General features: G+C 38.9%; 1 protein-coding gene across 1 annotated transcript in view; it reads right to left on the bottom strand.

The window, feature by feature from the left end:
- The window catches only part of NHLRC2 (NHL repeat containing 2), a 52,892-nt gene extending 29,770 nt beyond the window's left edge, over positions 1 to 23,122 (bottom strand). Inside the window, exons 1-4 of the mRNA XM_052660944.1 lie at positions 22,738 to 23,122; positions 16,296 to 16,448; positions 2,160 to 2,615; positions 375 to 496 (exon numbers count right to left, since the gene is read on the bottom strand). Coding sequence (XP_052516904.1) covers positions 375 to 496; positions 2,160 to 2,615; positions 16,296 to 16,448; positions 22,738 to 22,915 — 909 coding nt within the window. The 5' untranslated portion in view covers positions 22,916 to 23,122. The remainder of the gene's footprint in view (positions 1 to 374; positions 497 to 2,159; positions 2,616 to 16,295; positions 16,449 to 22,737) is intronic.
- Positions 23,123 to 23,968: the final 846 nt, after the last annotated feature.

Raw genomic sequence — 23,968 nt, 5'->3', positions numbered from 1 at the left:
GAGCTGAAGGGAGGCAGGAGTGTTTGTTTGCTTTTTTCCTAGATTTGAGAAAATTTAACTGAAAAGGGACAAAACATCACTTTACAAACTGATTAAGAAAATACCTCAAATTGAGCAGCCTTAGGGTGATTAGGCACATGAGTCTGAAATAAAGGATTAAAAAAAGTACTTGATTTGCCCTCTGTGACAAGATACTGACACACCGAAAAGCGAGTTACGTAAAAATAAAGTTAAAGCAAGTACTTCTGAGAAAACCTGAATGAGGATGATCTGAAATATTCAAGCAACACCCTCTCATTTCAAATATTTATGCAGCAAGTATGTATGTTTTTCTGATTAGAAGTACTAAAACTTTATTTAAAATGGAAAATTACCTTTCTTATAAGGTGATTTTCTGTATCTGCCACATATATGATATTATTCATTATGGCTACACCTTGCGGTGAGTTAAAACTTGACTCTGAAAAGATTCCATCTTTTCTTCCAGGGTTGGGTCCTAAAAGACAAAACAACCGTAAGAGAAAATTTTTCTTATCTCAAAGTAAAACAAACAAACAAAAACCCCCAAACAAAAACTTATATTTAAAGCTGGGATTTTAATATAAATGATACTTCTGCAGTCCACTGCGTCGCAGAGACTCAGACATGACTGAGCCACTGAACAACAGCAACAACCTAAAAACTAAACTGCTTCCCAAGATACCTGTTTTTCTCAGGAATAAGTTTTGCAAGTGAAAGGACTTACTAGATAATGGTTACTAGAACACTTTAGTAGTTTGTATCAGTAGAAATTAATTCAAAAGGCATCTATTACCTAGACTAGAAAGAATTAAAAATAATTTAAATCTTTCAGCATCTAGATGAATGATTTTTAACAATTTTGGAAGATAAACTCTTTTGATGATAACAATGAAAATTATGAGCCGTTCCCTTACAAAAATACACATGCCCATTAAATGTCTGGAGAAGGAAATGGCAACCCACTCCAGTACTCTTGCCTGGAGGATCCCATGGATGGAGGAGCCTGGTAGGCTACAGCCCATGGGGTCGCTAAGAGTCAGTCACGACTGAGCGACTTCACTTTCACCTTTCACTTTCATGCATTGGAGAAGGAAATGGCAACCACTCTAGTGTTCTCGGTTTAACAAAGGAGAATATCCATCTAAACTATTTAAAAAATTTTAGAAGCTATTAAAAAAACTTTTAATCATTTAAATGTAACTTGCTATAACACATGTTTTTGAGTCACAATTCTCTGCCTGTTACAAATTAAAATACAAAGTTGCCAAAGCAAAATAAACAACACAGAACACACACATGCTCTAACAGAAACAACAAATACCTTCCAGAGCGAAGGGAATATTATCTTGGCATAATAAGAACAGCCCCTTATGTACTAACAGTGCACGTGTGACTAAGTGAAGACTGCAAGGAGATGAATTACTTTTCTCTTTGACTAATATGTTGTTGGATGTCATTTCAGCCTGGAGGGGCAGGATTAACAGTGTACTTAGGAGATTTTATTAATTATGTAAGATGTCAGTAAGAGTCCTTTTTAGATACAGACCAGGGAGATACGGAAGAAAATGACCTATGCCTATATGAGACTTTTATTTTGCCACAACCAAAGGCAATGGATTCAAAAGTATGCTTAAGTTCTTATGGAAGGAGACAAAGGTATAATGTTATACAAATCCTAGGTTATTTACTTTATAATCTAAGTCTCGAGTTCTTAGGGTATAATCTTGGTCTTAAAAAAGATATGGCTGTATTTTGATGGAAAGGGAAATATAATACTTCCATATAAAATGCCCCAAATCTAAAATGTATACAATATTTCCATAAGATACAATCAAGTGGCAGTTTTTTGAGAAAACAAGATGGGATATACAGATATACTTGAAAATTATACAAAAGATTTCCTCCTTTTGATCTTAACGGAATTTTTGGGGGGTAGTTTTGGTTGTTTTTTAGGAAGTGAGAAGGCATTAATTCAGATACCCCACATTAATTAACAAAGTAATTTCTGATGAAGTTAACAGTCAATGTACATTGCCCGTCTATCGTTGTTTATAGATTTCCATTTTAATACATCTCTCTGAATAATTTTCACATATGTAATGTAAAATATGTTATATTTCACAATCAGCAGACTTTACCTCCAATGCTGTGCTGAGTTTGTCCATTCTTCCAAACGACCAAAATTCTATGGTGTCCAGTATCTGCTATTACCAATCTGTTAGACACATGGTCCACTGCTATTTTGCCAGGAAACAGCAGTGGTGAAGGTGGCAAGGAGTCTTTATAGAGCTTTATTCCAATTTTATTAGCTCTGATCTGCCCCCTGTCTTTGTAATACTTTAAAGCTATTGAAGTATATAAAAATAAGTTCTCTTTATGTCCTTCTCCAATCAAAGAAAACAACATGTTTCCACGCGGTCCGAGTATGATCAGAGTTGGCCAGCAGGAAACTTCTAGTTCTTGCCAAAGGCTGGCATCTGTGTCATTAACCACAGGGTGGGTGATGTTGTATCGAAGAACAGCACTCCTAAGGTTATCCAGGACTTTTTCATTTGGAAACTTAGCCGAGTGAACACCAACAATCAGAAGACCATCTAAATGTGAAAAATGAAAAGTTGAACATTATTAAGTATTAAAATTTGACTATCACCATCCATATATTAGGGTTAGGGTCATAAATAAGTACAAACAGATAAAAAAGAGAAAAGATAGGACTAAATTAGTACCTTCAGCTGTATTTAAACTCATGAACAAAAAATTAACATTTAAATCTAAATTCAATATTGATAACTACATAAAAACCACATGTGATCAAAATCATGTAGCAACTTTAAGTTTAAAACCCTGTGTCCTTTATCTAGATAAAGCTTTAAAATAATTTATTTTATTAAAAAGACGCTGACATTTTGTAACCTTTTCCCACCTATTTTAAGCTCCTTTAAAATTCACAAAGACTATGATTGCTTTCTGCTGGTATTGATTGTCACATTATCTTCTTAAATTTTTCTCATCTAACTACATCATAGATTAACAGAATGAACAGGAACAAGATGTTTCCATAAGGTCCTTGACTTATTTAAAATTCCTACTGTATAGCTCTTAGAACAGACCATATTATAGACAGCAGAATTGCTGAAAACTAAAAACAACATATTTCCTTTACTTAATCAATACAGCATGTCAAGAAAATAATACAGACAAAAAAAAGTATAAAGTTTTAGGCTAGATTCAGAGAAAAACTCAGTACTGACTACCAAGATGACAGAGGTAATAATAGCCATGTAAATTAGAATCTCTCAACATATTCATTAAAAACTATACAAACCAGTATGAAGAAAAAATAAAACCACACAAATTGGGAGGTCTAAGTACCAGACAGCCCATCCTTCCATTACAACTAGTAACTCCAAATCAAAACACACACACAAACACATGCCTGATGACTGAGAATAGTAAACAAAAGCAGGTAGACAGAGACGGGTCAGAACTTGGAAAAGCAAATTACAGGAGGGCGAGTTTTCAGCTGTATTTTGTTTCCCCTTTCACAGCTTTGCATTGAGAATGGGCCCCAGTGAGCCCGTGGAACAGTTTCAGAAGGTCTACTATACATGCAACAGGAATCTTAGAGAGGAGCTAGAGACTGGGGCAGGAAAAATACCTAACACCAGAGCTTTCAAAATGTGACTAAAGATATAAATGCACAGAATTCAAGAAGGTCAGTATACCGTAAAGAAGGTAAACTAAAAGAAAACCATGCCCACACACATCATTAAGTTCTGAAAACCAAGGATTAAAAAAAACCCACAAACATCTTGAAAGCAGCGGCAGAGAAAAAGACACAGTGATGAGAGGCACCATGAAGAACCAGGTAGAAGGGCAGTGGGGAGGAGTGGGAAGGCCTGTACACTTAAAATACACTGTATGCCAAATATGCAGCAATGAAGTTCTTAAAAAAACAGAATAAGCTCCCTGAAGTCACATTCTGGCTTTACTACTCGCTGAGTTACCTCGGGCATGGCACTAAATCTCTCTGTGTATCAGTTTTCTTATTTGTAAAATGGGAAAATGACAGTCAATTGCCTCACAGGTCAGCTTTGAGGATATAAAGACAATCTGTATAGGACATTTAGCATAGTACCTAGTACACTGTAAGACTATAAAACCTCAACAAATGTGCACTATTATTATTTTTTTAAGTTATAAGTACAAAGATAACCAATAAAAGAGAACTATAACATTTTCTATGTATCAAAAGAAATTAGTAATGTAAAATAGAAAAAAAGTATATGTTGAGAAACAACAAATAAAACCTAATATACAAAATAACACATAACTATACATATAATACTTAAAAATAAATGTGAATGGGTTTAATTCATCTATTTAAAAGATTTGGACACATTCTGTACATCAGAGACACACTGAAAACAAAGTGAACCAGAAAAGCAAAAAATAAAGATATGGGAAAACATATGTGGGCAAATGAAAGGATAGGAACAGAAGAGTGTAATTCTGGTAAGTAGGATATATTTTGGGAGAAGGCAATGGCAACCCACTCCAGTGTTCTTGCCTAGAGAATCCCGTGGACAGAGGAGCCTGGTGGGCTGCTGTCCATGGGGTCACAGAGTCGGACACGACTGAAGCACCTTAGCATGCATACACGCACTGGAGAAAGAAATGGCAACCCACTCCAGTGTTCTTGCCTGGAGAATCCCAGGGACAGAGAAGCCTGGTGGGCTGCTGTCTATGGGGTCGCACAGAGTCGGACACGACTGAAACGACTTAGCAGCAGCAGTAGGATATCTCTGACAAGGTAGATGTCAATCCTCACAGCATTAAACAAAGGAAGAAATTTTTTCATGTGAAAAGCATTTACAACAAAGATAAAACAACTAGGAAGACCCCCAAGCAATGAAGGAAGCAACTTGATAAAGCAGAGACACTCCAATAATAAAAAATAGACTTTCCTCTCAAGTGTACATGGGATATTTATAAATACTGATCACAAAGAAAGGATTATAAAGGTTACGTTCTAAACCACAATACAGTAAAACTGGTATTATTAACAAAAAAAATTGTCTTTTGTTTCACAAAAACTCCACTCTTCTGGCATGTTTCTCCTTTACTCCTACACCAATGCCACTTACAACACTGCCGACACCAGATGGGTGGGTGTTTCCCCCACACTAGGCAACGGTTTGCGACAACTTTTGGGTGTTCTCAATTCTAACACAGGGACAGTCACTCACAAGCCTGCCCTCCCACTTCTGATGACCACAGCAAGTCATAGGTCCCCAAGCTACCCACACTTCTGTTCAACTTGGCTACAAATCAGATTTCCATGACCCTTCCCTTGGATTAGATTATTTGCTACAATAAGGGAACCCAGAGAAACACTTATGCTTTACTGGTTTATTGTACAAGAGTATGATAAAACATACAGCCAAACATCCAGATGGAGGAGTGAACACAAGGCGAGGTATGTGGGAAGGGGTATAGAGCGCCCACGTGCGCTCCCAGCCTGCCACTACCCCAGCTCCTCCTGTGTTCACCAACTTTAGTTCTTTGAGCTCTATACCCTTGGAAATTTTAAAAAGGCTTCATCACAGAGGCATGGTCCATCATTAACTCCATTTCCAGCCTCTTCCCCTCTCTGGAGAAGAGGGATGGGAGGTGGGGTGGTAGGGGCCTGAACTAATCAAGCTTCTAATCATGGCCAGGAAAAGAAAATAAATCAAAAGAAAGTAAGTAATAAAGATAAACAAGAAATTGAGGAGACACAAATTTTTTTTTTTTAATTCAGCATTCAATCCTGACAAAAAAATATAAAAAACTGAAAAACAGAAAATAGGAACTGATGGGTATTTTCTTTCAGTGGGAAAGTTAACCTTAATCACATTTATTGATGTGGTTTGTTGATCAAACCTTTTGTATTTCTCTATACTGTAATTACTGTATATTGTGTTACAGTGTGTTTTCTCTATTTGGTGTGCCCATTTTTCCTTCTTTTTTAAGATTTTTTGGGGATTTTAGGAAGGTCTGTATTTTTGTTCCAGTGGCTATTTTCTATTAATATTTTTTATCATATTATAAAAGTATTTATTAATTCCCATTTTTATAATCTTTTATGATCTGGTCCATCATCTTTAAATGGTATCTTTTAACTGATTACCTATACAATTATCAATAGTCTGTTTCCCCACTTTCCATTTTATTTCCATTTTTCTTTAGTTGCATTCTTTCTAATTCTGTCAGAATATATGATTTTATATTATTCTTCATCTCTTGGGTTGTATTCTGCTGATTTAGCTAGGTTGGAACTCTTCCAGCAGTCGTATTCCCTGTCTAGTTCTGGCTTATCCTGGACCACGAGATATTGTGTGAGAGAACCGGAAGGTGTAAAAGGCAGCAGCAGCCCGATCCTCTCAGTGGGAAGGCTGGTGCAGGGCACCGGGCACCAGGGCACCAGTGTACACACTCTCCTCCTCTGCGGGCTCACCCGGAGGGCTGTGGGGGAGCAGCGGGGCGCCCGGCGGCTGCACCAGCTTTGGTCAGATCTCCTCCCTCGGCGTGTCCAACTCCTGGGCCAGGTTGAGCTGTTAGCTCCGTGATGAAGTGAACAAACATATTCTGCTGGTCAACTCATTACTTACGCTGGACGCTTACATGGGCTGCAGCTCATCCTTAAGGGGATTCCAGTTCAGGCACGTAGGTTGTAGTTTGCCCTTCTTCTCCCCTCCTTCATATCCATCTTTCCTTTTCAACTGCCTGACCTCCCGACTTCGGGTAGAGCCATCAGACATACAGGCAACAGCTACAGGTAGACTAACTTATCAGCACAAAATGTATCCACAAGATTATTCACTGTTTGCGACTGCTAAATATTAGAAACAATGTATAAGCCTGGTGCTGCAGTCCCTGGGGTCGCAAGGAATCAGACACAACTTAGCCAGTGAACAACAACAAGGGTCACTACACAGGACAGGAGAGTAGCTGAATAAATTATGGCACGTGCGCATGCGCGCGCGCGCACACATGCACACACACACGCACGCACACACGCACACACTACTACGCAGCTATTAAAAATGACCGGGAAGTTTTCTATAAATTTATATGGAGTGACTGCCAGGAAAACTTACATGATAAAAAGTAAAGTGCACAAAAATGTCAATGGTATGTCACTTGAAATAATATAAAATATTAAAAAAAGAAATTTTAAAAAGAAAAAGAACAGGACAAAAAGAATGAGAAGGTAAGAATAAACAGAAGAGATGGGTGGATGGAACTATATTTTCTGTGTGGTTCTGACTTTCAGATCAAGTTATAATTCTTCACGAAATAGTGAAAGTGTTAGTCACTCAGTCGTGTCCAACTCTTTGTGACTCCATGGACTGTAGCCTCCCAGGCTCCTCTGTCCATGGGGTTCTCCAAGCAAGAATACTGGAGAGGGCAGCCATTCCCTTTTCCAAGGAATCTTCCTGACTTGGGGCTCCTGCATTGCAGGCAGATTCTTTACTGTCTAAGCCACCAGGGAAGCCCATAGTTTTGCATACTTAAAACTAAACAATATCAAACAAAAATGGGGGAACGGGGGCTAAAAATACAAATAAAAACAAATGAATCTAGCTGTACTTCAAATTAATAACATAATCTCATGGGGGTGGGGAGTGGGAGGAACTAATTTAAATAATTTTAAAATTTAGTTGAGAGGGACTGGAAGCAGACACCCAGTAGCAACAAGCACATCTAGTGTCCAGATCTTATTTTCTCAAAATCATTCTCAATATTCAATACTAAAAGGAATCAGAGGCTCCTTGGAAAAATGGCTGATTCAGAGACAGGGCTGGGAAAGTACAAGACGAACCTGGAAATATTTTGTTATTGACAAGAAGTGCTCAGAGAATGATTAAGGACAAAAGGACACAGGTGATAGAATAGCTTGATGGTGATCCTATTAGTCAAATAGGAAAACTGTGAAAATCAAAATAAATAATGACAGTGATGCTTTATAAAAACAAATAAGAATTCATGAGTTGAGTCCAAATATATTATATATCATATATATATTACATGAGATGGTTGGATGGCATCACCAACTCAAAGGACCTAAGTCTGAACAAGCTCAAGGAGAGGGTGAAGGACAGGGAAGCCTGGCATGCTGTAGTCCATGGGGTCGCAAAGAGTCGGACACGACTGAGCAACTGAAATGATATTATATTACTTCAAAAAATGTACTTTTTTTTCTTCTGGTCAATATACCCCAATACTTCTTCAAAAAAGTGATGAGTCAGGGTGAGATTCGAAAGACGAGAAGATGTTAACTGTGTTAAGAGAGCAATGAAGGAGATTCCAGGGAGAGAAAGTAACGCACACGAAAGACCCTGAAGGTCAGTGACTAAACACACAGAACAAAGGGGCGCGCTGGACAAAATGAGAATAAACCTACAGACAGGGACAGTCTCGTGAGTCGTATTAACGACTGAGATCTTCATTCTTAAAAACAACGGAAGTCAGATGAAGAAAGAAGTGCAAGTCTCAAAGGTACTCCAAACTTGTCCTTTCAACGGCATTTCCTGTCACAGAACGGCACCACCATCTGTCCAATTATACAAGCCAGAAAACTACCTAGGATACCTCCGGCATGACCAACCAGCCCTCTATCATCACCCAACGTTGATCCACGATTTTATTACCTAAAACTGACTTCAAGCTATCATCATGTCTCAGGGGGAACACAACAGCCTTGTCACAGGTCCACTCTTCTCCACTAATTAACAGTTACCCGCCCAGGAGAGGAATGGATATTCACAAAACACAAATCTGATCACATCACCCTCTGGCAGAAAACCCTCCATGGGCGTTCCATTGTTCTACACACAAAAACCACATGTCTGGTCCTCAGCATGTTTCTTCCACATCCACCTCTCCCTCCCTCAGTGCTGTAGCAACGAGGACTTTCTTCTGCACCTCAAGAATATCATTCATTATTTCTCTTACTTTAAAGCTTTGCTACAGAGCGTCTCTACGTCTGGAATGCTCTTACCTAGTAAAGTCATACCTGTCTTTCCGATCTCAAGCTCCATTTTTTCTCTTGGCTTTCTTGTTTTCATGAGGTACATGTGTCCTTTTGAATTACAGCTTTCTCAGGGTATGTGCCCAGCAGTGGGACTGCTAGGTCATATGGTAGTTCTATTTTTAGTTTTTTAAGGAATCTCCATACTATACATAGCTAGTAAGATAGACAGATAGCAGGGATCTAGTAGCTAGATATCTAGCTACTATAGATAGCACAGAAGCTCATCTGGGTATTCTATGATGACCTAGATGGGTAGGCTTGGTAGTCCGGGAAAGGAGATCCAAGACAGAGGGGATATATGGTTGATTCACTTCACTGTACAGAAGAAACTAACAACACATTGTAAAGCAAATATACTCCAATAAAAAAGGAAAAACTTTCTATTCTTCCAGATTACTGTAATTTCCTTCTTAGCACTAATGAGAAATTATAAAAATATTTATGTAGTTATTTAACTTTTCTCCTTGTTAGACTATAATTCCTATTAATTATTTAGGGACCATACACTGTTTTATTATTTACCAACACAGTGCCTAGTACAAAGTAGGTAATGAATGGACAGGGTATAAATGCTAAAGAAACTTTTATGTGTGCAATAAGCCATATTATATTGACAAAAGAGGATATCTATATTGATCTATATACAAGAACAACTGCCAAATAACTGCTTCTAATTTTTTTCAGTGTCAACAACCTTGAAGTACATATACAGAGATTTTTCTTAAAATATTTCACTTGTTCTGTTAATCATACACAAAAAGTAAAACAGGATGTAAAAGACTCTTCCCTTTTGGATTTTTTTGCCATCACATGGATCAAAACTACTGCATTTAAAATAAAATATGGAAGGAAGAAAAGGAAGAGAGGGAAAAGGAAGAAAGTGAGAAGAGAGGGAGAGGAAGAAGAAAGGGAAAAAAGGAAGGTGAAACCAAATAGAGAGTAACAGCTTCTAAAATGTTAGAAATAAAGTTAAGTTTTTAACTCATCATTGACTGGAGGATTTTCACAGAAGCAGTCAATAATGTGTTAAGACTTTAAAAAAACTTTTAAGGTCTTATTTTTGTGAAATGTACAGACATATAGATTACAATTATATATAGCAGTATATATATATATATATATATATATATATATATATATATATAATGTGTGTGTGTGTTCAGTTACTCAGCTACGTCTGACTCTGCAACCGCATGAACTGTATTCCACAAGGCTCCTCCGTCCATGGAATTTTCCAGGCAAGAATACTGGAGTGGGTTGCCATTTCCTATTCCAGGGGATCTTCCTGCCCCAGGGATCAAACCCGTATCACTTGTGCCTCCTGTATTGGTGGGCAGATTCTTTATCACTGCACTGAAAAGCCTCATATATTATATATATATAGTATACAGCAGACAGTAAAGTTTGATCACAGGCAGTATAATAACTTAGTTCAATGCAAAAACTAAAAATAATGGGGAGTTTTACTGTTACAAAAACTGTAAACTGACACATCTTGAGATCTAGGCAAGAAAGGATCCAATGGAGCAGGAAATAGCAACCCACTCCAGTATTCTTGCCTGGGAAATTCCATGGAGAGGAGCCTGGCAGGCTGTAGTCCACGGGGCCGCAAAGAGTCGGACACAACTTAGCGACTGAGAATGCATACTCAAGAAAGGATGAAGGCAGACAAGGGAGGTTAGAAGACCCTGAGGGAAAGCAAGAAAGGTGTGGAGAGAGAAGATTTTAGGTTTTATACCAAGAGCACTGAAAACATGAGGTAAAAAAAAAAAAATCACAATCACTGAATACTAAATTAAAGCAGAGGCCAGAAACAAATTTGAATGTTTTTTAAATTTAAAAAACTGACATGTCCCTGTGTGCACATTAAACACTCTGAAAGTTTACCATAAATTGGCCAATATTTTCATCATACTTTAGGAACAAAGAATAATAAACATACGGGCTGCTGCAAAAAGAAAATATGAAGTGTGTACAAAAAAAGAGTTAACACAGCAGGCCCCACTGCTATTCTCTCAAAGGTCTGCTTACAGGGCTGGTCCTTGCCGGGATTTTGGGAGTGTTCCCATCATTCCCAGAACTGATAAGAGTGGCACACAAGACCTAAACTGTTTGTACAAACACTATGGTTTATGGTGAACACTTGCTTTCCTTCTGGGAGTCTGGAATTTTGGTACATGGCGCCAGGCAGAAGATGCCTCTGTGGCCAGCCCCCAACAAAAACCTCGGGTGCTGTCTCTAATGACCTTCCCTGGTTGGCAACATCTCAAACTTATCCTAACAACTCCTTGCTGGGGGAATTAAGCGCACCTTATGTGATTCCATCAAGAGGCGACTCTGGAAACTTGCTCCTGGTCTCCCCTGGACTCAGCCACATGTATCTTCTCCCTTGGCTGATTTTGCTTGTATTCTTTTGTTGTAAAAAAACTGTAGCCACGAGGAGTACAACTGCATGCTGAGTCCTATGAGTCCTCCTAAAGAATTGACCTGGGGGTGGTTTTGGGAACCCTGACAGAGTAAACTCATCAAATAATGACTCATTAAAAGTTTCATTTCCCAAAGAAGACATACAGATGGCTACTCTGTTCTTGTTGTTTTCCAGTGTTTGGTGGTATTCCAACCGACTCCTTGTGACCTCATGGACTGCAGCATGCCAGACTCCCCCATCCTTCACCATCTCCTGGAGTTTGCTCAAACTCATGTCCATTGAGTCGGTGATGCCATCCATCTCATCCCCTGCCACCCTCTTCTTCTCCTGTCTTCAGTATTTTCCCCCTGCCCAGCATCAGGGTCTTTTCTAATGAGTCAGCTTTTCACATCAGGTGGCCAAAGTATTGGCACTTCAGCATCAGTCCTTCCAATGAATATTCAGGATTGATTTCCTTTAGGAGTGACTGGTTTGATCTCCTTGCAGTCCAAGGGACTTTCAAGATGGCTAACAGACACATGAAAAGATGCTCAGCATCGCTCATTATTAGAGAAATGCATATCAAAACTATAATGAAGTATCACTTCACACCGGTCAGAATAGCCATCATCAAAAAGTCTACAAACAATAAATGCTGGAGGCAGTGTGGAGAAAAGGGAACCCTCTTGCACTGTTGGTAGGAAAGAAAACTGATACAGCCACTATGGAGAACAGTATGGAGATTCCTTTAAAAACTAGGAATAAAACTACCATATAACCCAGCAGTCCCACCACTGGGCATATACCCTGAGGGAACTTAATTGAAAATGACACATGTACCCCAATGTTCACTGCAACACTATTTACAATGCTAGGACAGGAAAGCAACCTAGCTGTTGATTGACAAATGAATGGATAAAGAGGTTGTGTTACATACACACAGTGGAATATTACTCAGCTATAAAAAGGAATGCATTTGAGTCGGTTCTAATGAGGTGGACGGACCTAGAGCCTATTATACAAAACGAAGTCAGAAAGAAAAACAGCAAATCTTGCATATTAACACATATATATGGAATCTAGAACGATGGTACTGATGAAGCTATCTGCAGGCCAACAATGGAGATGCAGATATTGAGAACAGACTTATGGACACAGTTGGGGAAGGAGAGGGTGGGACGAATGGAGAGAGCAGCATGGAGATATACATATTACCATATGTAAAACAGGCAGGCATTGGGGATTCGTTCTATGACTCAGGGACCTCAAACTGGTGCTCTGTGACAACCTAGAGGGGTGGGATAGGAGGTGGGAGGGAGGTTTAACAGGGAGGGGACGTATGTATAACTATGGCTGATTCATGTTGATATATGGCAAAAACCAACACAATATTGTAAAGCAATTATCCTTCAACTAAAAATAAATTTTTTTTAAAGTTTACTTTCACTGTAAAATCAGAAATATATTCTTTTAATGTTTAAAAAGTATGAAACAGAAAAATAGCATATACTACATAATAAGAATACCAGTGGTTACTCAGAAGTATTATGGGATTAAGATTTCTAGTCTGATTTAACTATATATTAACATTCACCTAGTAAGCACATTTAAAAGTATGCCAAATTTTCCTACCAGATGTTTTCTTATAAGATCAGTGCTTTTCCTTAGATAGCCACTGTGCTAAATTTGCGTGTTATATAAAAATATACCATTAACATATCCAGTATAAAGAGGTTAAAAAAAAAAAACTAGAAACCCTCAAGAAGAAAAGGGAAAAAAACCAGAGGTACCTGTCAATTTAATACAAATATATGCTAACTCATTACGAATTAATAATAAGCTCAGGACCCAGCTACATTCTTAAAAACTGTTTGAACATCAGAACCATTCACTACTATTAAGCATCTTTACTTTTGCTTTAGAACCTTGACATTTATAATTTCTTGTATGCTACTGTGAAAGTGATACTGGTCACCATTACAAACCTGATTCTAAAAGCTGTTTTAAAGAGGAAGGAGACTAAGTATTAAATTGGCCCTCTTTCAGAGTGTTTTTAAATTAAAATCCACTTACTTACTCAGCTGAGCATTTCTGGCTTACTGATAAACGAACTCAAATTCCATGAAATAAAAACAGGCTACTGAATGCCTCTTTAAGGACATAAATAACATGGCTGCAGATACATTCATAAATATATCAGATAGTACTGAGACAAGACACAGCAGCGTGATTAATTAGGAGACTAGAATTAACATCTACACACTAATATACATAAAATAAATAACAAGAACCTACTATAAAACACAGTAAATTCTACTCAATATTCTGTAGTAACAATCTATATGAGAAAGGAATCTGAAAAAGGATATATATATACATATGTGTGTGTGTACAGCTGATTCACTTTGCTGTACCTGAAACTAACACAACGTTGTAAATCAACTATATTCCAATAAAAAAATTTTTTAAAAGACTCTTAGCAGCAAGAAAGTAAATTAATTTAGTGCCAGCTTATTGAACTTTCAAATGATAATTCTGATTATGCCTGCTTTTGTGAATATGAACTAAACTTATCTTCTAAGCAATATAAAATTCTAAGTTACCAGAATTTTAATACAGTAGCATACTACTGAAGTATTATTTCTTTGAAATTACAATGTTAAAACCAGTTACAAAGTATTTTACTTTTCAGAAGTGTATTTATATGTAAAAATTATTATTATTTTTTGTCACAATGTGTTTTAAAATATTTTCAGGAAACTGGTAAAGAGATTATAAGGATCCATTCTAAGAAGCCTCAGAATTTGCTTCAGATAAAGGTTAAACAACTGAGTTAACCTAAGAGTTTATTAGCAGTGATATGAAGCAGGAAATGGTTAACTTTGGGATTTTTAACCCAATCTGTAAATACCATCCTGAAACACAAATCATATTGTCATTCTCCTATTATGTAAATAAAACAACCTCAAACGTCACTGTATTTTCAATGGATGAAAAAGCGTATTAACTTAACTATTAAGAAGGTTATACAAAGCTCTTCATAGTGAGTCTGAACCTAATCTACATTCCTCTCCTTTCACTTTTCCAAGGAGCCCCTACAGTCTTGCCACAGTAAACTATTTTTCACTCCCCAAATCTACTCCTTCCATCTGGTATCTAAGAGAGATGAAAATGTTTGCAGTTTCCTAGGAGGATTGTAAGTAAAGCATTTCATGGACATTTCTAATCATTGACTATATGAATAGAGTATCACTGTTTAACTGTTTTATTGTAAAATTTCCTAATTTGAGTAAATGGATCAGGGGAATTAATTGCCTCTTATATTAGCTATAAATCTAACTTAAATAATTTTTAAGATGCCTAATCTTTTTCTTTTAAAATTTTTATAAAAGCATTTTATATACAGGTAACCATATGGCAAAAATTCAAACAGAAATATAAAATGTAAACCAAGTCTTCCTCCTTCAACTTTAGTCCTTCTTTGCTTCCTTGCTTGTTTACCTGTCACTTCCTCAGCCAGGAGTGTCGCTCCTGCCCCATTGTCATTTTCAGCTACACTTCTGCTCATTTTCAAGTTTCAACTAATTATCTCCTCTGAGAAACATCTTCCAAAGCTTTTAGGCAAAGTGAGTCACTCCTTTCCCCACTGCTTTAATTCAACTTTGTTATATATTTCCTTAGCAGTTAGAGTATCCTGCACATAATACATACTCAATAAATGCATTTATTACATGGACTTGAACAAGACACACAAGCATCTAAAACCTAGGAGACAATGAAATACTCTTATTTCTTAAATATGGATGAATTTTTAAAAACATGATTTAATTACTGGGAATATGTGAGTTTTTGATAAATCTCATTAACAGGCAATTCCAATATAGTCTATTCCAAATTAAAAATATCGGAAGTTTCACTTGCACTGAAGATTTTATTCAACATTACCTTTTTTTTTTTTTTTACAACTAAGTTTCAAGATACCCTTCATTTTTGTACATGCATACTCTATTCTCATTTTTACTCTCACAAGATCAGTGACCACTTTTTAGTCACTGCAAAGAGGACAGCTTCAACTAATTTAAGCTTAATCAAATGGAGCCTTTATTTCATTTACTCCACATGTTCTCTTTTTATAGAAAGAAGTAAATAAGAAACAAAATCTGAAAAATGTCAAAGTTTTACAGAAAATACTAAGCATAATCTCCTGTTAAAATTTCAGAATTTGTAATACCATAAAAAAGGATTTCCTAGTGTGCTCTGGAAAGCCTTAACCTTTATAAATAAATAAAGCAGGGTCAAAGAAAAAGTATCTGTTATAATATCCTGCCTTCTAAAATATTAGTAGTAGTTTTAGGTCATTTGAAATTAAAAGAAGCCTAGTTATATTTCCTAAAAAGAACTTTTTAAACCTTTTTATCATAGTGAGAAAAGTATAAAATTAGTCATGCATTTTATTTTCTCTTTTTTTCATGAAACAAATTTAGGTAAGTCCAGATGTACAAAATAACATTTTTAAAATACTTGATAATGAAAAAAGTAAACTATATCCTTATTTTTAAAGAAAAATCATATACTAAATGCTGGTTCTTTAGGAAGGCAAACCATTATCACTAAGCTTAACTCTTCACAAAAAGGTACATGGAGTCCTTAATTCACAGATTAGAAATTACTTTCAGAATCACTGAAGTCTTGCCAAATGTTCATTCTCCTATGAGCAAAATGAGTCAGCCACTCTCCAGTGACTATGCCAGGACAGTCTGTTAGAAACCAATTAAAAAGAGCAGATACCTTTATCAGAGTATGTGTGTTCTAATGCATGAAGATCAGGCAACAGGTGAATACAGTTTATGCAGCAGTAGGTGAAGAAATCAAGGACGACCACTTTTCCACATAGATCCTTATAAACAGAAATAGGTTCTTCCGTATTCAGCCATTCTAATCCTGAAATTTACACAAAACAAATAATGATTAAAGGAAACAGTGAAGATAATTTATCTAAAACTTTCCATTAAAATGTGAACCATTATCATTTTTAAGAAAAGATGGGGGGACAGGAAGGGAGGGGGGAGTTAATACATAGATAGCTACTATTATGAGGCAGTCTGCAAATACAGTTAAGAAAAAGTTACTAAATTCTCTCAGAAATAGCACATTAGTCTGTGTGTGAAAGGAAGATCAACATATTTGGGTAAAATATAGGGAGGAAGAATCAATATTAAAAGGACTTAAGTACATGATTAGGTACAAATGAGCTACTAAATATGAAAATCAACCTTAAGAATAGAATAAATATCAAAAAGGAACAGTGTTAAACTTTAAGGATAAACATGCTGTTGTGAAGTCCTTCAGTCATGTCCAACTCCTTGCGACCCCACGGACTGTAGTACATCAGGCTTCCCTGTCCTTCACCATCTCCCAGAGTTTGCTCAAACTCGTGTCTATTGAGTCGTTGATGCCATCCAAAAGTCTCGTCCTTTGTCATACCCTTCTCCTCCTGCCTTCTATCTCTCCTAACATCAGTGTCTTTTCCAATGAGTCGGCTCTTCGCATCAGGTGACCAAAGTATTGGAGCTTCAGCTTTAGCATCAGTCCTTCCAATGAATATTCAGGGTTGATTTCCTTTAGGATCAACTGGTTTGATCTCCTTGTTGCCAGGGACTCTCAAGAGTCTTCTCCAACACCACAGTTCAAAAGCATCAATCCTTAGGCACTCAGCCTTCTTTATGATTCAGCTATCATATCTGTACATGACTACTGGAGAAACCATAGCTTTGACTATATGGACCTTTGTTAGCAAAGGATAAACATATAAAATACCTAAGCCAATTTCATAAGAGAAAGAGCTAAAATGCTCTGGATTCAAATGAGACCTTAAATACAAAATATTTTAAATGAAAAGCTAAGCAAAACACAGTTAAAGATTTCATGAAAGCAATATTAATATCAATGAAGAGCATGTTCCCTTCTCTCCAAAGAAAAGAAAAATAAAATCTCATTAATCTGTGCTTTCATAAATCAGAATTTATAATTACTAGACCATGATTTACAACTTTAACTACACACTATGAAGAAAAATTTTGTCAAACAAAAGTAGAAGTGCAGCATCTCTGTTACCAATTTAAGAAACAAACATAATGAGTTTGTTGCTAAAAAAAAAAAATGAGTTTGTTGCTTATAACTAAATAAATGTACCTACTAAAACCATTAATTATACCTTGAAGCTTGGAAATAAATAATTTATAGAAACTGAAAACCGAAGTTGGGTGGAACAAGTGAATAATAACAGTTAACAACTAATAACGGCAACTGGAGTTACTCAAAACAAAATTAAAAACAAAAACAAACCTGCAAATCAAACTAGTATTTCTGTCAATAGTCCAACCTAGTGAGGTTTTGGTTTCCCTGGTGGCTCAGACAGTAAATAATCTGCCTGCAACGTAGGAGACCTGCGTTTGATTCCTGGGTTGGGAAGATCCCCTGGAGGAGGGCATGGCAACCCACTCTAATATTCTTGTCTAGAGAATCCCCATGGACAGAGAAGCCCGGTGGGCTACAGTCTACAGGGTCACAAAGAGTCGAACACACCTGAAAGACTAAGCACAACAGTGAGGTTTCCAAGTACAGTAAGGTCTTAATTATCCACTTTAATAAAGTGTTAATTATATACCTGATTATATATCAAATTATATATCAAATGACCATATAAAACTTCAAACTAATTAATGTGTATTTCATAGTCCCTAATTTTAAAATATTTATGAGTCTCAAATATATTTTTTATAAATAATTAGCGATTTAGATTAGGGAAGTAGGGAAAGTATTATTATATATGTCAGTTATTGTGCTAGGTGCTTAGCAGACTTAATAATAATAATGCATTTTATAATAAAAATAACAATGAATACAATTTTAAAAGCTGCTAACATTTACTGAGTTCTCATATGAAGTAAGAACTTTAGCTATATTACTTCCAAACTGCATAATAAACCTGAAAAGTAAATACTGGTTCCATTTTATAAGTGAGGAAAGTAAGGCTTGGAGAAGTTAAGTAACTTGCTCAAGATCATATAACTAACAAATGGAAAAACTGGGATTTAATTCCAGGTCTGTCTGAATCCTTCATTTATATCATGCTGCTTCCCATAAAACATGTTTCTTTTAAGAAATGAACAAAGCAAAGTGTTTTTGACAGAGTTATGACTTCTTCATTACCATAATTGATAAACCAAGAAAAAACTCATATCCGGTAATCTGTCCTCAGTAATTATGTTAAAAACAAAGACTGAGTATTTTGTTATTATATTATGTATGAGTCATGGAGATCAAATCTCATGGTAATAAAATACACTCATTGTAAATACCAACAAGAAAATAAAAGCACTGGGCAAAAGCCTAGCTGCTGGCATGCTGGTTTATGACAGTGTACTATATATAGCTGATTTTGGTACTAACAGTTTGGTGATGTCTATGCATACAATCATGTCTTGTGTTGTTGGAAAAAGGTGTTTGCTATTATTGCTGTGTTCTCTTGACAAAAGTTTGTTAGCTTTTGCCCTAATTCATTTTGTATTCCAAAGCCAAACTTATCTGTTACTCCAAGTATCTCTTGACTTCCTACTTTTGCATTCCAATCCCTTACGATGAAAAAGGCATCTTTTTAAAATTTTATTTCTAGGTCTTGTGGGTCTTCATAGAATCGGTCAACTTCATCTTCTTTGGCATTAAGTGTTTGGGGCCTAGACATGTATTACTGTGATGTTGAATGGCTTGCCTTGGAAACAAGCCAGTATCATTCTGTCATTTTTGAGACTGCACTCAAGTACTGCATTTCGGACTCTTGTTGACTATGAGGGCTACCCCATTTCTTCTAAGAGATTCTTGCCCACAGTGGCAGATATAATGGTCATCTGAATTAAATTCACCCATTCCGGTCCATTTTAGTTCACTGATTCCTAAAATGTTGGTGTTCATTCACTCTTGCCATCTCCTGGAGTTTGCCCACTTCCAATTTACCTTGATTCATGGGCCTAACATTCCAGGTTCCTATGCAATATTGTTCTTTACAGCACCGGACTTTACTTCCACCACCAGACAAGTCCACAATTGAGTGCTGTTTTCACTTTGGCTCAGCAGCTTTATTCTTTCTGGAACTATTAGTAATTGCCCTCTGCTATTTCCTAGTAGCATAGTGGACACCTTCTGACGGGGGTTGCAGGGGGGGAGGGGGGGCCGGTGTCATCTTCCAATGTCAAATCTTTTTGCTTTTTCATACTGTTCATGTTCATTGGGAAAACCACGATGATGTGGTCACTCACCTAGAGCCAGACATCTTGGAGTGTGAAGTCGAGTGGGCCTTAGGAAGCATTACTACAAACAAAGCTAGTGGAGGTGATAGAATTCCAGCTGAGCCACTTAAAATTCTAGAAGATAATGCTATTAAAGTGCTGTACTCAATACGTCAGCAAATTTGGAAACTCAGTAGTGGCCACAGGACTGGAAAAGAACAGTTTTCATTCCAACTCCAAAGAAGAGCAGTGGTAAAGAATGTTCAAACTACCATACAATTGTACATGAACCAAGAACTTCCACATGTACAAACACAGTTAGAAAAGGCAGAGGAACCAGAGATCAAATTGTTAACATTTGTTGGATTGTAGAGAAAGCAAGGGAATTCCAGAAAAAACATGTACTTCTGCTTCGTTGACTATGTGAAAGTCTTTGATTATGTGGATCAAAACAAACTGTGGAAAATTCTTAAAGAGACGGGAATACTAGGCCACCTTACCTGTCTCCTGAGAAACCTCTATGTAGGTCAAGAAGCAACAGTTAGAACCTCATATGGAACAACTGATGGGTTCAAAATTGGGAAAAGAGTATGACAAGACTGTATACTTTCATCCTGTTTATGTATCTTATATGCAGAGTACATCTTTTCAAATGCTGGGCTGGATGAGCACAAGCTGGAATCAAGACTGCTCAGAGAAGTACCAACAACCTCAGATATGCAGGTGATACCACTCTAAAGGCAGAAAATGAAGAGGAATTAAAGAGTCTTTTGATGAGGGTGAAAAAGAAGAGTGAAAAAGTTGGCCTAAAACTCAACATTCAGAAAACTAACATCATGGCATCCAGGCCCATCACTTTATGGCAAATAGAAGGGGGGAAAGTGGAAGCAGTGACAGAGTTTCTTTTCTTGGGCTCCAAAATCACTGCGGAGAGTGACTGAAGCCATGAAATTTAAAGATGCAGGCTCCCTGGAAGGAATGCTATGACAAACCTAGACAGTGTATTAAAAGCAAAGGCATCACTTTGCCAACAAAGGTCTGTACAGACAAAGCTATGGTTTTTCCAGTACTCAAGTATGGATGTGAGAGCTGAACCATAAAGAAGGCTGAGAGAATTGATGCTTCAGAACTGTGGTGCTGTAGAAGACTCTTTTTTTTTTTAATTTTAATTTTTACTTTATTTTGCTTTACAATACTGTATTGGTTTTGCCATACATTGACATGAATCAGCCATGGGTGTACATGAGTTCCCAATCCTAAACCTCCCTCCCACCTCCCACCGCATATTATCTCTCTGGATCATCCCCGTGCACCAGCCCCAAGCATCCTGTATCCTGTATCGAACATAGAGACCCTTGGACTGCAAAGAGATCAAACCAGTCAGTCCTAAAGGAAATCAACCATGAATATTCATTGGGAGGACTGATACTGAAACTGAAGCTCCAATACTTTGGCCATCTGATGCGAAAAGCTGACTCGTTACAAAAGACCCTGATGCTGGGAAAGACTGAAGGCAAAAGGAGAAGCAGGTGGTAGAAGATGAGATGGTTAGATAGCATCACCAACTCAACAGATATGAGTCTGAGCAAACTCAGGAGATAGTGAAGGACAGGGAAGCCTGGCATGCTGCAGTTCATAGGGTCGCAAAGAGTTGGACAAGAATTAGCAACCAAAGAACAACAACATGTATATAAACTTTTAAAGTTTCTTGGATAGGATAAGCACTAATGCACCCAATTCTTTAGACAGAATTCTACAATAATTCAAGTCCAGTATAGGATTAATAACAGAAAAAAATAACCACTTCTGAAGGCCAGAGCAAAAGGCTTGGAAAGACACGAGGCTGTCATCAGGCGCAGGGTTCCAACAGACCTCCCATGAGACACTGAACCCTGCCACAGCCAACCAATTAACTATACATGTGGTTTCAGTGTCATGCCAGGAGACACGCCAACACCACCAGGCAAAACAATGCCAGGCCCAACCAAAGAAGGTAACGTTCAGTTTCGTTTATCATAGCAAGATGAGCTTCACAAATACCACTGCTGGGAATATCAGTTCTCTCATGCTCCAAACATTGGCAGCAACAGGATTCAAACCTGGAGATGGGCCATAATTGATTCAGGTTTTTAAAATGACAAGTTTCACAACTTTGAAAGGAGTGTGGCCCAGTTAAGAAACCGGCCCGATGTGGGAGGCAGTGTCTGTATAATCCAACTTCAGCATTTCTTAGTTGCCAGGCCCTAGGCAAACGACTCTGTTCCCGTGCCTCAGTTTCCCAACTGTAAAACAGAGCTGACAAGACCACCTTGGGATTCTCTGGTGGCTCAGAATTCGCCTGCAATGCAGGAGACCTGTGTTCGATCCCTGTGTTGGGACGATCCCCTGGAGGAGGGCATGACAGCCCACTCCAGCATTCTTGCCTGGAGAATCCCCATGGACAGAGGAGCCCGGCAGGCTGCAGTCCATGAGGCTGCAGAGTTGGACATGGCAGAGCGACTAAGCACCCACGCAGTAAGACCACCTCGGTGGTTTGCCAAGATTAAATTACAAATACTTTGTGTTTAGGACTCTGTGTGGCCCACAAGTGATCCGTAACCGTTAGCCTGGATGATGCACAAAGATGATGATGACGATGGGCAACCAGACTGAGAGGACAGGGTGGCGTGGACACTGGAATCACTGCCAACGGGGGCCACGAAACTTTTAACTCAGTGAACTGAGTTAACCCAAGGCCCGGGCAGAGCCGGAGGATAGAGACGAAGGTGCAGGTTCCCGTCCTCCACAAACCCTCGTTCGCTGCCGCCTGGGGACAGAGTCGGCTGGGCGAGGCGTCTCTCCGCGGCTCGGCTGTACAGCCGCCTCGCCCACCGCTTTAGGGGAGGGCGCGGTCCGCGAGAAAGGGGAGGTTCCGGAGGGGTCCCACCCCGAAGCCAGCCCCTCACCTTCCGGAAACTCCGGCACCGACAAGTCCTGCTCCCAGCCGTCCACCTTCTGCAGATACTGGTAGACCAGGCCGTCCTTCTCCTCCTGGGTCACGGCGTCGAGCAGGGCGTACTCCAGCGAGGTCTGAGCCGGGAGCAGGCCCGAGAGGTTGCAGCTCCGGGCTCCGGGCGCCGCCATGTTCTCTCCGGATGGTCCAGAGGCCGCCCAGCCCGCGGGACGGTCTCGTGTGGAGCGAGAGGAAGCGCTTTATTGTTCTTTGGTTTCCAAGCCGCACATTCGCCTCCCTTTCCAGCAGCCCCACTCCACGCTAACGGCACTTTGTTCAAAGGCTAAAGTGTAAATCGGCGCAATTCCCAGGCACGTAACTAAACTACCTTCCCAAGCTACCCCGCCCCTCCTAAGTCTTCTCGCCCCAGGGGAGCCTGGACATTCGGAACGCCAGATTCAACACGGAAAAGGCCCCTGGGCCGGCGTTCTAGAAGCTCCAAGAGAACAATTCCCGCCCTTCAGTTTGGAAATTAGCAGGTTTTAGAACTAAAATAAAATAAATCTGTAGGACTTAAAGGGCCCAAACTTTTCTCTTTTTTTCTTTTCAAAGTTCCCGTTTTAGACCGGGAACAGCCGATTCGACACAGCGCTGGTCACGGGAAGCTGTTCCCGCCACGACATGAAAGGTAAAGGAGCAGGCTTTTTTAAGTTGGGAGGGACTAGCCAATGGCTTGGCTTATACACCAACGCCGCGTTTTATTACCAGGCAGTGCAGTGAAAGTGCAGGAGCGAACACGGGGACCAGGCGGGCGAGGGGTGTCGGTGGGGGGGAGCGGACGCAGCTGGAGCTCCTCGCAGCGGGGTGGGGGTGGTGAGGGTGCCAGGTGGGCGTCTGCCCTCAGAAGAGGGGTGGGGGCACCGGTGGCTTTTGCGGAGCGGGCTGTGTTGGCTTCCAGCCCTGGGAGTGGGGAGGGGAATGAGGGCCCCCTCCACTGGCCTTGCCGCCTCTAATGCCCAAACAGGAGGTCGAGCCGGTGGGTGTCATCAGGCAGGTGAACCTTGGTTTTTGAGGCTGGTGGGAAAGAGCTGATCACTCGCAGGCAGATCACCTCTGCGATCTGAAGTTAGGCGTGTGGGTGTCCTCGGTGCAGGTCCAACTTCACATACTTGAATTTTGTTTGTTCATTGTGCAGCCCTTGTTCACTGCCGCTGGAGGAAGATACTGGACTGACCCAGGAAACC

This window comes from Budorcas taxicolor, chromosome 23 (genome assembly GCF_023091745.1).
Source record: "Budorcas taxicolor isolate Tak-1 chromosome 23, Takin1.1, whole genome shotgun sequence".
Lineage (NCBI taxonomy): Eukaryota > Metazoa > Chordata > Mammalia > Artiodactyla > Bovidae > Budorcas > Budorcas taxicolor.
This window is presented reverse-complemented; position numbering and strand designations above follow the sequence as displayed.